Source organism: Dreissena polymorpha, chromosome 14 (assembly GCF_020536995.1).
Source record: "Dreissena polymorpha isolate Duluth1 chromosome 14, UMN_Dpol_1.0, whole genome shotgun sequence".
In the NCBI taxonomy this organism is placed as follows: domain Eukaryota; kingdom Metazoa; phylum Mollusca; class Bivalvia; order Myida; family Dreissenidae; genus Dreissena; species Dreissena polymorpha.
The window spans coordinates 60,006,301-60,024,711 of NC_068368.1; the positions used below are offsets into that span (position 1 = coordinate 60,006,301).

Below are 18,411 nucleotides of genomic sequence, written 5' to 3' on the forward strand. Positions count from 1 at the left end.
TGGCAATTTAAGCAAAATTTATTAATTTGACCTTAGGAAAAAACAAGGTGGAAAAAGGGCCATTACTCTTACCAAATGCTTGTTACAGTTGTTTGCTCTCGTTTATAGATTGGGGTCATGTTGGTAAAGAAGTATGCAAAATATGAATGCAATATGTCAAGGGACATAGAAAATATTTGAGGTGGTACGCAAACTTGAACAAAGATTTATCAATAATATGCATACATGTATTCTCAGTGTAAAAAGGGGCCATAATTCTTACAAATGCTTGTTACATTTGTTTGCTCTTGTTTATAGATTGGGGTCATGTTGGTTAAGAAGTATGCAAAATATAGAAGCAATATGTCAAGGAACATAGAAAATATTTGAGGTTGTACGCAAACTTTAACATTCCAACGCTCACGCTAATGCTCGCGCTCACGCAAACGCCGGGGTGAGTAGGATAGCTCCACTACTATATATATATATATGACTAACAATCAATAAAATTCATAATAATTATAGATATGTATGAAGATGATATACTGCTTTATTATACCACCACATTGATATCTGCTTGATATCCTGTTGCCTAATATCTTTTTTTATATCACGGTCAACAGGAAGTTCATATATAAGTCATGTGTGGAGGCTACTAAGACTTAATTAATATGTTTTGTTTTATTGTAAAACTGAATCAGATTTATCAAAACAAACAATTTGATACCAAGTTGTATAACATTTAATCCACAAACAGAAACAAAAACAGAAAAAAACGTATTTTCCAAATATTAATAATGAATAAGTACATGCTGATGAGGTCATGTAACAAACGGACTACTTTTTTTGGACACGCCTTCATATGCATACATCAAAGGTCAAAGGTTATGTCAAAAGTTCAGCACTTTATATAAACAGACCAAACAAATAAAACAAACAATAAAAACCAGTAAAAATAGTAAAAAATAAAATAGTAACACACTTCACAATAAAACCCAATGTAATATGCATTAAATAATGAAATAATTTTAAATCATAAATGATTATTAAGGTTACATTTGTCGTCTTCTACAGTTTGCCAATTTTGCCACAGGAATTGTGTCTGATAAGGCTAGTTAAAGCTAATTTCATTTGAAAATAAGGACTTAAACACAAAAAACATATTTAATACAATAAATAAACATTACCATGTCAGACTTTGTGGATGAAGGTAAGATGACGTTGTTTGGGACGATTTAATGGAGGAAGTTGTTATGTCGATCTTAGGAAGACTTTGCCAATTAGTTTGGAATAAATCTGAGTGTTTAATGAACCATTTGATAAAAGCACGAATGCAAATGTCAATTCAAATAGAAGTCATTTAGAATCCCTTACTGAAACAAAATCAAAAACTGAGAACAGTGAGGACATATCAGACGCCATAGAAATATCAACCTAAGATGTAAAAAATTAATTGAAGCCGAACAAAAACACCATCCGGAAAACACTGGCAGATGTAAGTCGATTTCAAAAATATCTTGCCAAGAAAGGCGAAACGAAGGCAATCCACAATTTATCAGGCGACCATCTAGATGAGTATCTTGTTGCATATATCTGCTCTCCATTCGCAAGAATGATGGTAATGAAAACGAGCTTGTCACATTGTGTAGCATCGTGGGTAGCTTTGAGCGGAAACTTCAAAGAGCAAAGTACCAATACTCTATCTTCCGGACCAGTGGTCCAGAATTTTCCCTTACAGGTGACTGCCTGAAAGCAAAGCAAAACAATCTAAAAATAACAACAAGGAAAAGGTAAATTTAATCACTGTTTAATCACGGCAGAAACTTAGTGAATTTGTTCCCCCAAATGTTGACAACTATGGCAATCGAGGCCGGTTTTGAAAAAAACAACAACACAAGTAATCATTCTGCTAGAAAACACCTTGTTCAAAAACTAAGGGATTCCAATATCGCACCCACCGAAATCATGCAAATAACAGAACACAAAAACGTATAGTCGATAATCAATTACAGTGAAATTTCCGAACAAACACAAAAAAAGACCTTTTGGCAACATGTTTTACTGCAACTCCATCTGTTTCATGCACTTCTGTCAACACTTCCGAAATGAACATTTTCTCTCCCCACCCACCCGGCAGTTTCACAAGCACAGTTTCCTGGCCTAAATCCAATAAATGGCATGTTTTTTGGAGCTGAACAGAACGTGCAGAACCTCAATATCTTCGCACAACTACCACAGTAAACCAAACGCACAGTATATATTCCAAATTCTAATAAAAACATACTTCAATTCTTTACACGTGTTGACACACTGCGAAGACTTGAGCGACTTCACTGACACTGGCCTTACCATGTTGCAACGGTTATCAATTTTTGCCTTTCAAATGTATAACATATGCTTTCATTTTGTGTAATAAAGTATTGCTGCTTAAAGTTTTGTTGCAGAATTAAAGAAGAAAGAGAAAACAGCGTTAATAAATTATATTAAATGGCTCTACGTTTCGTGTTGAGGAACAAGGCTATTTTTAGAAAGATACATACGCGATAAACGAATGCGGCGAATCGCGATTAGCAAAATGTTTAACCGATCCAGTCGATAGATTATACTGTAAAAAATCCAAATTAGTGACCGTAATCAGCTGATACGAGGGACCACCGCCAATTATGTTTCAGGCTTCCAACCGCAAATGCGAAACAACGAAGAATTACAGCAGTGCTGTGGTGCAATTACAAAATTCAACACTTTTTCAATAACATCCTGTTAAATATAAAATTTGATTAATATGTTCTTACTGGTCTGTCTGTTTACATCTAAACGTTATTACACAATATTTACCGTGAAACATGTTTTGAAAATGGTTTAAATGTTGATGCAAACTTTGTTGCTCTGATTCGCACTGTCACTTGAGAAAATGTTGGATGTTGCATTACTGCGAATACGAGACGGCGCTTGAGTTTTAAAGCGAGATTATACGATTTTGTAAAATATTTATTAATTTATATAAAAAGTGTAAAAAACTTACTAAACATATATTTCAATATAAATTAAAATACAAGTTAAGAAGAACATGTGTCAAAAAATGCGAAATAAGCCAGATAATTAACTCTGAAATCGAACTTGTATGTAAAGTCGAATTCGCCAGCATGTAAATCATGCATGTACGATGTGAATCCAAATTTAGTTTCACGGTTTATTTTAAATTCCTGCAATAAAATATATGTTCACGACACACGAACACGAAGACGAATGCTTCGATTATTGTAGGAAAATATGAACGAACTATCTTCGTCACAATCGGCTCGGGGCGCTAATGTGTCTTTGCTGCATTTTATTAAATTTGTCTTCAATGTATAATTGTTCTTGCCTATTTTATGTTATTGTAACATACGTTATAAATATATTACAATTTAACACTTATAAAAAATCGTATAATTTCGCTTTAACAACATTGCAGCCTTACCAATAGAAATATCAAGTAAATTAAACGTTCTGTTTTAAGATCTTTTCATGATTTGTTATGAAAACTCACTTCGCAATTAATTATTGTTCAGCAATTAAATTTGTTTCGAATACATGTATTGAACACTTTTACAATATTGCTTTCACATCGCTAAAAGAATAATAATGTCATAAAAGAAATTTATAAGAAGTTTATGATTGTTTTTAATGTATTATTATATCTTTAAATTGTATCGTTTAACTCATGTTGTGCCTTACTTTTTATTGCAAAAATCAATAAATATCAAGTAATGGGAAAAGAAGTAAATATAATAAATATTCCAGACGGAAGTAGCGACGGTCGTGCCACTGGTTTTCTTTGGCGCGGCTTTATTTGGGGCCGCCGTGGTGGTGGAGGCAGTGGTGGAAGCGGTGCTGGATGCGGCGGTGGTTGCGGCCATGGTTGCGGTAGCGGTGGATGCGGCGGCGGTTGCGGCGGCGGCTGTGGCGGCGGCGATGGCGGTGTTAAATCAACGTTACCAGACCTCGTATAGCGTTGAAAGTGTGGCTATTGCTATGAGGAACACTGATTATGCATGGTTTAACTTAACATTACGAACAAACATTGAACACAGCGCACGGCACTTCCGTTTTAACAGGTAAAAAGATAATATCCAATCAAGATAACACTAATATTATTCGGATTGTCAATGTGAATTCGGCCTTTTTGCAAACGTAAACGGAAACAATTGCAAATGAGTGAATCGATCTGTATGTCACTCATATATGCTGTATATTTCATTATATCAACGCCATTCTACCGTTAATCAAACTATGAGCGCAAAGTTTTATAATTGCAATGTATATTGTAAAGAAACTCAACATTGTTAGTGTTAAAATGCAAATCAACCAAGTCCGGTAATATGTGCTGGAACCGGGTTGAAGATTAAAGTGTGTTGTTGTTCGTGATTTTTTATCAAACATTGTATTGTGTTTTTATTATATTTTATTAAAGTCTTGCATTATAGTGAAGTCGTTCATGCTGTTTTTAGCATAGGTGCGTTTACGCACCTATGCTTATGGTATATACCACATTTCAAAAATCCACATCTATCGGTTACCCATTATGAAGCCTTACCTGATCAAAAATCAGACGAAATATCTATTTAATTTAGTATATGGTCATTCTTACAATTTTTTTTGGAAACGTTTTTCTAACGTTTTCTTCCAAGAATATTGCGGACACCGTTTTTAGTGAATTTTTCTAAGACCGTTTTGTGTCAAAAAATCTTCTTATAACCTAAAACAAATTTCGTTCGTAAAACAATTCTATCTGCACTATAAATCTCAAACTCCTACGCAGTGGCCTCCCTTATACGAGAAGTTACTGACCGGGCGAAGCAAGGGAAGTAACTGCTGTGAGGAGTTTCTATAAAAATCTGCATTCAGAAATCTGTATTCAGAACTAAATCTGTTGTGCACGTCTGCATCTAACGCTTACCAAAAGTTTTACGACAAATTCTTGACGCAGACGAATAGGGTAGCGTCTTTTTTCATTTGTGAAAAGAATAGTTCGATACAGATCTGTCCGTGCTTAAATTTTGAAAGGCTTGGGTAATTATTTTTCATAAGCGTTTCAAACACTGATGTAAATGGAAAGATTATCTATTTAAATAGTCGGTAATTGTTTGACATTATTGATTTGAGAAATTCGCGGATGGCGATATCGAACTACATTATACCACGTGACGCCATTCTTCCCTGTATCTTGCACCTATGCTTTTAACGCCATCGGCGCTCTCGTTATCAAACATTGTTGAGTGTGTTATAATATTTTTTATTAAAGTCTTAGATATCTCTTTACAAAGCGCAACACCAATATGTAATATAATAAATAGAGTTTGAAAGTACCGGTAGATATTTTGGCGACGTTTCTCCCTTAAACTTCTGATCTTTCTTTTCTTAATGTACACTTTCGTTTATTTTTTTCTCCCTCACTTTTGTGGACTTTTCTTTAAATCTAATGAGATTTTGAAGTCATCTTTACATGTTTATTTAAACACTTGCGAAATAAAGTTCATCAGTGTATTCAACAACAAAACTGTTTACTGATGCTTTATTATTATTTGTTTATTATTCCTTGTTTTCGTTGTTTTGAATTGAATAAAAAAAAACAATTTGTTATATTTATTTTCCAGAGTTACTATTCGCAGCATCTATTGCGATGAACTAGTGAAATATAATTATAAAGAAAATATTCTCTGACGCACGCTAAGATGCTCATTACGAAGCAAAACGGTAATACGGCAACATAAATTGTTTTCGAACAAATATAAAAATTACTTACCAAGTTGCTTTTCTTAACTAGATCGGTTATCCGACAGAATCTGTAGATGAAGTGAGACATTTATATTGTGGCATGATGTGCAAAAATGCACTTAGAAAAAAATAATTCTGAATGACATTAATTCTCATTGACTCATTTACATAACATTTACATAAAATGAGCGATTTTATTTTGTGTGTCATTATCAGCAGTGGTGTTGCCGCATTCTAAACAGCAGCATTGATTTAAATGTGGTTCATTATATCAACAACGAGCGCATTACTCAATCGTTAAATTTATTATTATAATAAACACAGTTGGATTAAGCACTAACACCACACCAAAGATCTTAAAAACGCTCCTCAAAAATTCAACCCGGGACCTCCCGCCTCCCGGTCTTAAGGGGACACAACATCAACTACATAATTGCTCTAAAATAAAAAGTATAAACATCATGAAATGTATTCGATTTTAACTATCGTATTTCAGCTATGCTTGTTTTAAGGAATGTTTTGACAATTATAACTTAATAAACACATTTTTGCTGGACATGTCAATGAAAATAAGAGATATTGGTAACGATGGAAATTGTTTCGGTTATTAATAAATATTAATAAGGAAAGTGTCATTGCGACTGTCATTCATTGTAACCAATGAATTTCAACATTATATATATATATAACATAAAGCTGATGTCAAATGTAACCTACCTCAACTACGCATGGAATAATTAATAGCTAAGTTTGGTTATTGCGGTAATAATCAACGGTTTGCGGTTTTGGTGGTCAGGAATTACACCGCGGAGATGATAGCCCGAGTTGTTTGATTTCAATTATCGGAAAGACAAACCGAAAGTTATAACCTCAATAACTAAAAATGAACCGTTAATTATTTTGAAAGTAACATAAATGCACATGATTCTATCGAATATTTTAACTGTTTTAATCTATGCTCCGTCATTTTTCCACGAAAATCATGCACACATGCGCTTCGCGACGTCAATATACAAACAATACAACATTAAGTCAGCTCCATCTATAAACAATGACAGATAATCATAAAATATGTGATGTAAAAAGATAATGATGTTTTATTTTATGCTTTCCGGTGGTTTATAGAGAAATATCAGTGAATTAAAACTGATAATTTCACTGTTTCAAACAATGAAAATTATCAGTGAAAATTATCGATAATTTTCACTGTTTATGTTAAATGACGTCATTTTTTGACGAAATGACGTCATTTGTCAAGCGAAATTCTTTAGTTTAACCCTTTAACAATGTATATAAACTGTGAAAAAAAAGCATAAAATAAAAAGAAAATGTGTTGGGTTCGGTGGATTATCGATTTTAATTCACTCGTGATCATATAAAATATATATTTTCACTCGTGGCTGCGCCACTCGTAAAAATATTATTTTCCATGATCACTCGTGAATTAAAATCGATAATCCACCGAATCCAACAAATATCCTCTATTTATTTTATGCTTTCCGGTGGTTTATAGGGAAATATCAGTTGATTAAAACTGATAATTTCACTGTTTCAAACAATGAAAATTATCAGTGAAAATTATCGATAATTTTCACTGTTTACTGTGAAATGACGTCTTTTTTTGACGAAATGACGTCATTATTCCAGCGAAATTCTTTAGTGAAACTCTTTGACAATGTAAATAAACTGTAAAAAAAAGCATAAAATAAAAAGAAAATTTGTTGGATTCGGTGGCATATATCGATTTTAATTCACTCGTGATCATAGAAAATATATATTTAAAAATTATTTTCTATGATCACTCGTGAATTAAAATCGATAATCCACCGATTCCAACAAATATCCTCTATATGATGCTTATACATGCACATTGAATTCAAAATTAACAAGACGTTAACATTGCTGTGAAATTAAATAAAAAATGTGAATAAAATGTGCTGTTAAAGGGATCTTTTCACGGTTTGGTAAATTGACAAAATTGAAAAAAGTTGTTTCAGATTCGCAAATTTTCGTTTTAGTTATGATCTTTGTGAGGTAACAGTATTACTGAACATTTACCATAGTCCAATATAGCCATTATATGTATCTCTTGGCGATTTGAAAACCTAAAAATTATAAAGCGTTGCAACGCGAAACGATTGAATAATTTGGAGAGTTCTGTTGTTGTCGTTTAAATTTACGAAACAACGAAGATTGCTTATATACGGTATACAATACATAAAATGTGTATACCCGGCGGAATAGCCGATAGCGCAAATGTGTTTTTGCCTAAGACTAACTCCAGGACTCCGGGGGTCACTGGTTCGAGCCCTGGTACCGGCTACTTTTCTGTTCCTTTTTTAAATTTTATTCATGATTTTTTACTGGAGCTTTTAAGATCCAACGTTTACGTTTATCAATATAAAGCATTTAATGACAAACTTCAAAATATGCCAAATTCTGTGAAAAGGCCATTTTAATGTGTCAAACGTTTGCTAGATCGCACGTTCATTAAACTTAACAATGTCTTGGACTTTCAAGACTACTTTCGCGATCTACCCATGGTTTGTTTTGTTTGTAGAAAAACTCAAACTTATTTTATCTCCTTCTTTGTCTTTAGAACACAATGTGCGGGTCGTGTAAGAATTAAACAATTATATCGCAATGAGTGGTCATTGAAAATAGAACATAGCATTTTCAGAAAAAGGTACATTTGAATAATCTATATACATTATAAATCAAACAATGTACGATAGAAATAATACACCGATTACAAAAGGCATGGCGAGAAAAAGTTTTGCTTATTAATAATAGCGCCAAAGAAATGACATGGCTATTCTCTTGACCCGTCTCAATCGAGTTTTCTCTCATTTTGTCACATTGACATCCAACACGACTTTGTCACGAATCGTGTAAAAGGTTTTGTCACCATACACACAATCTCTATCACTAAGGGTGAGTCTTGTACTGAATTTGTTGAGTGATTTTTTGAACGTTATGATTAAATTTATATCGGGCATAAACGAAGTTTGAAGAGGGCGGAACACATTCTTTGAAATGTTCGTAGATTACTCCTTGGAATGTAATTCCCATTGTTGTGAGATTTGCAGAATTGTGTTGCCCATCTCTCCTATCCAGAGAAATATATACGCAACATTTACTTTTACTTGCATCGGACCATCGAGCATCCATTTGATATGTAGCTCGAATTCATCGACAGGATATGGCCAGGTTCATTTTGGCGGTTGTAGTCAAGCTGGTTATATTTTAATCGGAACTTGACAGTTTATTTCATAACAGAAAATTGTAAGTTTCCGTTATTTTTTCCGTTCATAAAATAGTTCCTGTTCTGTAACTATGTTCCAGTTTTTTAGAATAATTCATTATGTTGTATTGTTATTATTTTTGCTATGATCTTGCATATTGCTATTCACCATTTTAATTATTTTGTAAGAATGTGCACTGAGTACGAATATTAGTGTTTACGATATAAAGCGTAGTGTATTCCTTTATTATTAAATACCATGATATTAATATTTTATACTGGTATATTATAAGCTTATTATTAATAACATATAGTTCACCGTAATATAATGATTACTTTCATAATATATTACATTTATTTCTCGTACATTTTGAGGTATTTTTCTTTTTTTTCCTTCATGTTGGATATTTACATAATTTATTACGTCATTCATTGATTAGTGGGAAGAACGACATCATATAGTAAGTATAAAGAAAGTCGTTTGACAATGTGACAATGGATCTATATGGGTAAAGGGTTAGATAGAGGACGGGCCTATAGATAGTTGAATGGTATGATAACGCGTGAAATACAAGAAACGATAACAACATGACTTAGATATTTTCGTGAACAAAACTTGTTTAATTGTAAGTCTTTGTCATGTTTATACCGTCTGACGGCCATTTGACAGACCGGCATTACATCATTCACGATCTGTGTGGAATGCAGTCCACGTGACTATTTCTATGAAAACGACTTAACACAACGCGTGTCTGACGGTATACGAACATGTATTAACTGAATATACAAGAGATAAATTAATTCATAAAGCGCGCATGGCATTCTTTGGAAAGTGCTGTACACATAAAAGACAATATGAAAGAGCTGCTAGGGTAACCGCAAGAAAAGCTGTCAGGGTTACCACCTTGAACAAAATCAATGGACTTAGTAATAATAATCCCTTTTTCATTCATATCGAATGACATAATCGTCCCCGATGCAGGGCGTTTTCGACAGCATATATGTTTATTTGTTTATTTAAGTCTCATCCACAATTCAACATAACAAGTATTGCATTAAATAATGTATAGCATGTATGAATGTGGCCATTCTTAGCGAATTATAAGAGACTATCAGTATCACAATCTCATAAAACCTGACATAAAATACAACATATCATAAAATATTACACTTATCAAACAAAAATGTATCTGTTTAAGGTTTTATAATTACGGTATTATGTTCATTTAAAACTATACGAATTTATTTACATATTAAAGAACTTGATTAATTTCTGCTAATCAAGACATTTAGGTATTTGACTAAAATGGTATTAAAACATGACATTAGGAATTGATGTTTTCATGTAGCTTTTCAAACCCATTTTCCAGTAAATAAACATGTATACAAAAATATATAAATAATCTTGTATTGTCCCTTATCAGATATTTAGAGATAAACAGGAATTTACAGATATATCATAAAACGTATCATTATTATAAAAACAAATTACATGCAGCATATATATTATAATATGCGATTCAGTTAAAAGATCTTCTATACAGAGACTTATTTCTTATTTGCAGTATGTTACAGCAGGCTTTGGCCAAAGTCTTTATCATATCTGGACGGGTGAACAAAAACTTAACTTTGTCTTCTTCGCACAAAGTGGAGAAGTTAACATCAATCTGATTGGCTTTATTAATTAATATGTTTCTATCATATTGATAAATAGGACATTCTAACAATACACGTGCTTCAGATTCTACATTAGATAAACATAGTGGACATAATCTATCCTTTTCTGGTTAATAATCATAACGTCCAATTTTCTATTCTAGGTGGAGCTACCCCACATTTGAATTTGACTAAAGCAGATCTATGTGGAAATGACATATTCAATTTACAATGATTTTCTACAACATATTCATTTTTGAAAGTTCTATACGTTCTAAGTTTATTTCTGCCTTGTCCATGATGACTATTTAACATATTAAGGCTAGTAGTCCATATACTGAGATGGTTACCCATAATAGCTGAGGATATATGTTCCAACATTTTATTTCTAGAGAATGGTAAATGAGTATATTGGTTTAAATGATATTTGTTCATAAATTAACACACAACAAATGGGAAATTGTTGCAACTGTGGTTGCCTTTATCGAGAGCCAAGTCCAATATCTTTGTATTTGTTCTACTATTGCTATATGTTAAACAACGAAACCAGTGATTACATATACTTATCCATTGTTGAATGTTAATAGGTGTCCACTCCATCTCACCTTGAACAGCTACATTTGGCGTATATTTCCCGGTTACAAGGAAACATCTCATTGCGCGGTAATGGATTGCATTAACACATGAGTATTCTTTAGTTCCCCAAATGGAGGCTCCATATGGTATAATTGGTACAACTCAGGAGTAATACAATTTATTATAAATATCATAAGGCAAACCTTCACTGCTTTTGAACTTTGAAATAAGAAGTCCCAAGGCACATCCAGCACTTTGCGAGACATATTTTGCTGTTACATCATAGTCTATGTATTCTGTTAACATAATAGGTAAATATATTTGTCCGAGTTAAGAATATTTAAGTTACCACAAGTAAATACAAATTCTGATCGTTGGATATTCTTAGTCCTTAAGTGTAAAACATAACTTTTATCTGAATTAACACTCATATCATTGGCGTAACACCAGTTATACAGTTCATTTAACATGAGTTGCAAATCATTTTCATTTTCAGCAATAATCACAATGTCATCTGCATAGAGAAAGATGCATACTTTTTCATTACCAATAGTTATACCCTTATTTAAGCTCTTAATTTTAGAATGCCAAATGGACTATTTATAGATGCGGATTTACCTACCAATCCTATTTATATGTTGTGTCTAGTAATACATTAAATGGCTTTTCTATTTTTGTGTCTAGTAACTGTATATTTGTTGTTGTTTTTTGTCAATTAGGCTTATGTTTTAATATAAAAATCATTGCTGCCTCTGTGTTACGTTTAGACAACCGTATCCCCCCCCCCCCCCCACACACACACCCACACACACACCACCACCACACCCAAAGTAATCGGTGACGCAAGTAAGTTACGATATTTATTATCATTATATAAAAGACTGATATCAAGTCAATTGCGAACATCTATACTTAATCATACTTTTATATATGTGTGACATTTGATACTTTTAAGTTTACTACAGAAACATCAAATGTTGCTTTAGAACTAATTGGAATCGTGATCTTGACATTGAATATACAATATATTATTTATGAATAAAATAACAAATAGTTGTGAACAACAAATTAATTCTGGGACGAACATTTATTAGAAGAAATTTTCCATCCTAAAGTACACACAGTGCACTCAGACTATGAAAATGAAAATAACAAACTGACATATTTGCATCTAAATAACCCCATTACTCACATTAAAGCCTTACTACATAGATATACATACATATACACTATTTGCAAAAGAACATTCCGAGATGGTTGCTAATGTATTTTGACAAATTAACTATTATATCACAGATAAGCTATGCGCATTAGCTTTTCGTTAAAGGATGTAGACTCCGCCAAAACATCTGCCTCCACCTCCGCCTCATCCGCCACCACTGCCGCCGCCACGGCCGCCACGGCCTCCATAGCCACCACGGCCACCATGGCCGCCACGACCACCGGGCTCGCCGTCTCCACCTGCAAAACCGCCGGCTCCACCGTTTCCACCGCTTTAAATACTGCCGCCTCCACCGGGCTCGACGTCTTAATCACCGCTGCCTCTTCGACCACCACGGCCGCCTCTGCCGCCGCCGTAAATACTGCCGCTTCCACCGGACTCGTCGTCTAAACCACCGCTGCCTCTTCGACCACCACGGCCGCCACTGTAAAATCTTCCGATTCCACCGGGCTCGCCGTCTAAACCACCGCTGCCTCTTCGACCACCACGACGCCTCTGCTGCAGCCGTTAAAACTGCCGCTTCCACAGGGCTCGCCGTTTAAACCACCGCTGCCTCTTCGACCACCATGGCCGCCACTTCCACCACTGTAAAATCTGCCGCTTTCACCGGGCTCGCCGTCTAAACCATCGCCGCCACTTCGACCACCACGGCCGCCACTGCCGCCGCCGTAAATACTGCCGCTGGCACCGGGCTCGCTGTCCAAACCACCGCCACCGCTTCGACCACCATGGCCGCCGCGGTAAATACTTCCACTTCCACCGGGCTCGCCGTCAAAACCACCTCTGCCGCCTCGACCACCGCGGCCCCCAGTCCGCTTTTGACGGAAATACCTCCGATTTTACGACCGTCGCCTGAAATGTTTCTTCCATTTGTTACTTGTCCAATAAATAAACTAATAACATAGATAAAGATATCTTTATAACTTATTGCCGAGCAATACTTAATTTATATATGGATTTGTTTTTAAATTGCATAAACACTTTCGATCGGTGAAATTATAATAAACAAATGAAACGTTTCATTTACCTTGGTAGGCGGCGTCCATTTTCAACAGTAAACATAATGTTAGAAGTATTGTAATCTTCATCTTGATATCTGTAAGAATAATCAACTTATCAAATCAAAACAAAGAACATAAATCGTACATAAACATCAAGTATACGTATTTATCAAATATTTTCAAATTAATATCATTAAAAAGCGCTTAAGTTAAATGATAAAAACAGTATACATTATTCTTAAACGGATAGGGGTTAACATATATTTAATAATTGACAGACACACATTAACCACAATTCATATTAAACTTCCGGTTACTTTTTCTCAGCCATTCATTTTTAGCATGTGACTATTTTTCGCGTAAATAAACGTAGAATTTAACTTTTAAAAACATCACTTCTGATTAAAATTATTTGACTTATGCTATAAAATGAATAAATAGTTTAAGTTAATTTTTAATCATATTTAGTTCTACTTTAGATTATTAACTTGGCTAGGAAAATACAAATAAAGCGAACGTGCAAGTCCAGAAGCGATGTTTTATTGAAAAATAAAAATAAAACAAATCATTGATTATCTGTCTGATGTTACGGGTCATGGAATTTCCAAAGTAACAAACCACAAACACGCGTTAAGAACAATACCGCAGATCTGATGCAAAAGGTTTGCATATGGTGCAGCAGCACAATTTAAAATAATTTATTAAAACAAGAAATATCTTTTTTTTTTAAATATACGGCGTTGATTGTGGTTCGAGTTTGTGAAAGGTAAAGAGTTCAAAAAATGAGACCAAGGATAGCAAATGTCTTTTTCTGTGCAGTTCTTAGCTGGATCACACGCAATACGGGATGTTACGCGGAGTTTTCGCGGCTTATTTTATATAATTACATATTGCTGGTCATAAACCTATAGATTCAAAACAGAAAACCAAATGAAGAATGGAAGTGAATTTAAACATATGAGTCAACCGGCCACACGCGAAGTATCCGTACATATTTTAAATATTTATACGCGCGTTCTTCGAACAAACCTGTTTTAGTGGTTTGTCGGGCATTGCTTTTTGATTCGATTATTAACAGTATCGAGAATCATCGCGCTCATGCTTAATACATTAGGCAATATGGTGGAATAATTCTTGTTAAATTAATTAAAAATAATATTTATCATGGTATTGTTAACAAGAAATATCTTTAAAAAAGATATACGGCGTAAATAGTTTAATGAATGAGATCAAGGATAGCGAATGTCTTTTTCTGTGCAGTTCTTAGCTGCATCACACGCAGTACGGGATGTTACGGGGAGTTTTCGCGGCTTATTTTACATTATAACATATTGCTGGTCATAAACCTATAGATACAAAACAGAAAACCAAAAGAAGAATGGAAGTGAAATTTAAACATATGAGTCAACCGGCCACACGAGAAGTATCCGTATTTATAGGCGCGTTCTTCGAACAAACCTGTTTTAGTGGTTTGTCGGGCATTGCTATTTGATTCGATTATTAACAGTATCAATTATCATCGTGCTAATGCTTAAAGTGATATTATGGGCATTTTGCACTGTTGAATTGAGCTGAAAAGAATTAACAGGTCAAAATAGTTAGTTAAAATGTGGTTACTGATTAATTATCTGCAACTCACCTTGCTACCAGTTGTTTATAAAAATATATTTTATATTCGATATTCTTACGTGACCCACCCAGTCCTGTAAGCTGAAATGATCCGTAAAACAATTTCGTGTCTTTGTGTCGTATGAACAAATCTGCACTAAAACTAAATTTAGGTTCAACTCGTAAACGCATGATCAGTTGTCAAACGAAAGTACGGTTGATATTCAAATGCATTATTTTTCTCTTTCTGGTATATTGTTTTAGTATGATGATGCTGCATTAATTAATATAAGTGTATATGAAGTAGAAACATCAAAAATAATCAACGGTTGCGATAGACACCTATAAACTGTTACATGCTTATAATATCACTTTAGTACATTAGGCAATATGGACGAATAATTATTGTTAAATTCATCAACAATAATATTTATCATTGTATTGTTGAAAACAAATTAAGAATCTATTATTTACATACCATAATTATATTGCTGAATATCTTCATTTAACATATTTCTGGTCTAAAGAAAATTCCAGGTCACCTAGTTCACGGATAGCGTCTTTATTATATAACGATTATTTTACTGGCCGCCAACTCCGGTGATGACCTGTATATAAACTCTGAATGTCCGCGAATTGACCCGATATACCTCGCGGGTTGAAATGCAATGCTTTAAAGTGAGGCCTCGCTTCCATTGCTCTTTATACTTTTACATGTTAACATGTTGACAGGAATAAGGAAGTAAGTACTAAATATGAGAACATAGCCTTTTAAGTATAAACGCTCTTGCGCTGGTAATACTCTGAAAATAAAAGGTGTACGCACAAACTGTATTGATGTCGAGAATTGAGTGTAAAACTGTTCTATCTATTAAGCCTTTTCATTCGAGATAAAATTGTTTCATACAGTAAAACAGTGTTACAAAGACGCGGATATGTTTCCAATGTTCTGGTGGTATACTCAAATCAGCCAATGGAATAAATGAAGTGTATTCATTCGTACCTAGCCGCGGGAAATTTTATTGGAATTCTATTGGACACTTACAAAGGTCAGGCTAAGGTGAAAAGCTGGCTTATGCAGCTTACGCCGAAAAACACATAAAGACTCTATTATTGACATACCATAATTATATCGCTGAATATCTTCATTTAACATCTTTTGTGGTCTAAAGAAAATCTCAGTTCACCTAGTTCACTGATAGGGTCTATATTATATAACAAACTGGCCACGAACTCAGGTCAGCACATAAGCGTCTTCGGACGCAGCGATGACCTGTAAATAAACACTGATAACTCGCGGGTTGAAATGCAATGCATTAAAGTGAGGCCACGCTTCTACTGCTTTTTATACTTTTACATGTTAACATGTTGATAGGAATATGAAAGTCAGTACTAAAATTAGAACATAGCCTTTAAGTTAAAACGCTGTTGCCTCTGAAATAAAAGGTGGGCGCACAAACTGTATCGATGTCGAGATTGAGTGTAAAATTGTTCTATCTATTAAGCCTTTTCATTAGAGATAAAATTGTTTCATGCTGAACACGCAGTAAAACAGTGTTACAAAGACGCGGACATGTTTCCAATGTTCTGATGGTATGCTCATATCAGCCTATGGGATAACTGAAGTATATTCATTCTGAACTAGCCGCGGGAAATTTTATTTGAATTTTATTGGACAGTTACAAAGGTCAGGTAAGGTGAAAAGCTGGCGTATACAGCTAACGCCGAATAAGAGACAGAACATCCAAAACAAATATAAGGCAGTGTACAAGTTGATTCCGAGCAATTGCTTTCGAATAGATTTTTAGTAATTTGAGTACTTGATTCACTGAGTGTTTTATACGAACTAAGCAATTTTGGATTTTTCTTCTATGAGAACTAAATATTGTCTTGCAAGTACATCGTAATTATAAAAATAAAGATTCAGTCAAAGATTCAGTGAATAAATTTAACTGCGTATCAGACAATACAAAGTTATTTAAATCATTCAGCATATACTGTGATGTCAATACATGTTTTATGTAACAACATTATTATAGAGTCAACATAAATTAGTAATATGCGAAAAGTTGCCACTGAAGATATTACAGACACAAATGTAATGTTTCAGTTGTATATCTTTAACATGCACGTTAAATGGAAGCCTATATTGCGCAAGTTCGTCGTTCCGACATAAACTCATTTGTGACTCTAAATCATGCATATGGTATGATCGCTCTTATAATTATTGGTGAGCATTTTGTATGTCAATACATTGTTTATATATTAATATTTCTAACAATGAATAAAAGTCAACTGAAGTTAACTGCGGACATCACTCATCATAACGCAAGTTAAGTAATCTAGTTTTTCGATCGAACTAATATCGAGTCAATAGTCTGAATAGACAAATAACTTGTACTTCCATTTAACATTATACGTTCATAGTTCACTCATATGTTTAAAGTATACGGAGTTTATCCCAATTTTGAAGCAGGCAACTATATACGGCTAGCTGTTAAATTATTAATATCAATTAAGAAGAACATACCTGTGCCTGTCTCTGCGTCGTTATGATGTAGTACTGAGTTCAAGTTACGCTTTATACTTTATACTTTTCAGTAGCGTGACGATGAAGGCCATTGTGCAATCTTTATTCAACACAACGATATGAGTGGTTCAGCAAGTATACAAATCGCAAGCGCATAAACAGCTCCGAAACATTACATTGTATATATAAGATTATGCTGATATATCTAATGACGTGAGAGAAAATGTGTTCACATTTATGTATGAAGATGGTGCACTGTTCTATAAGTTTGATTAAAGTGGCCTTGTTCACAGATCTTTGCGAGTATTGGAGTTTGTCATTAAATGCTTTATATGGATGAATTTAAGCATTGGATCTAAAAAGCTCCAGTAAAAAACAAGAATACAATTAAATAAAAAAGTAGCCCTCAACTGGGCTCGAACCACTGATCCCTGGGCCCTCAACTGGGCTCGAACCACTGACCCCTGGAGTAAAAGTTAGACTTAGACCACTCGTCCATCCGTGCTCATTCATGCACAATGAGTGATGTATTTTATTCTTTATATAAGCAATCCTCGTAGTATCAGAAAATATAACGACAACAACAGAACTCTCCAAATTATTCAATCGTGTCGCGTTGCAACGCTTTATAATTTTCAGGTTTGTAAATCGTCAAAAGATGCATATAATGGAAATTTTAGAGCATGGTAAATGTTTAGTATTACCGTTTCCTCTCAAATATCATAACTACAACGAAAATTTGCGAATCTGAAACATTTTTTTTTATTTTGTCAATTTACCAAAACGGTCCCTTTAAAGTCCCAAAACAAGCTGACAAACCCTCTGTTGCTAATACAAT

The 18,411-nt window shown here is 34.1% G+C and overlaps 2 protein-coding genes across 2 annotated transcripts; one reads left to right on the forward strand and one right to left on the reverse strand.

Annotated features, from left to right (window-relative positions):
* The first annotated feature begins 1,167 nt into the window (after positions 1–1,167).
* Positions 1,168–12,824, forward strand: LOC127857414 (period circadian protein-like). Its single transcript, XM_052393809.1, has 3 exons — positions 1,168–1,189; positions 3,763–3,965; positions 12,540–12,824. The coding sequence occupies exons 1-3, from the start codon at positions 1,168–1,170 to the stop codon at positions 12,822–12,824; spliced, it is 510 nt and encodes a 169-aa protein (XP_052249769.1).
* A 68-nt stretch (positions 12,825–12,892) lies between these two features.
* Positions 12,893–17,450, reverse strand: LOC127857415 (keratin, type I cytoskeletal 9-like). The gene is made up of 2 exons (XM_052393810.1): positions 17,445–17,450; positions 12,893–13,249 (listed from the first exon to the last, which is right to left on the reverse strand). Exons 1-2 carry the CDS (start codon positions 17,448–17,450, stop codon positions 12,893–12,895), a joined length of 363 nt encoding a protein of 120 aa, XP_052249770.1.
* Between the last annotated feature and the right edge of the window lie 961 nt (positions 17,451–18,411).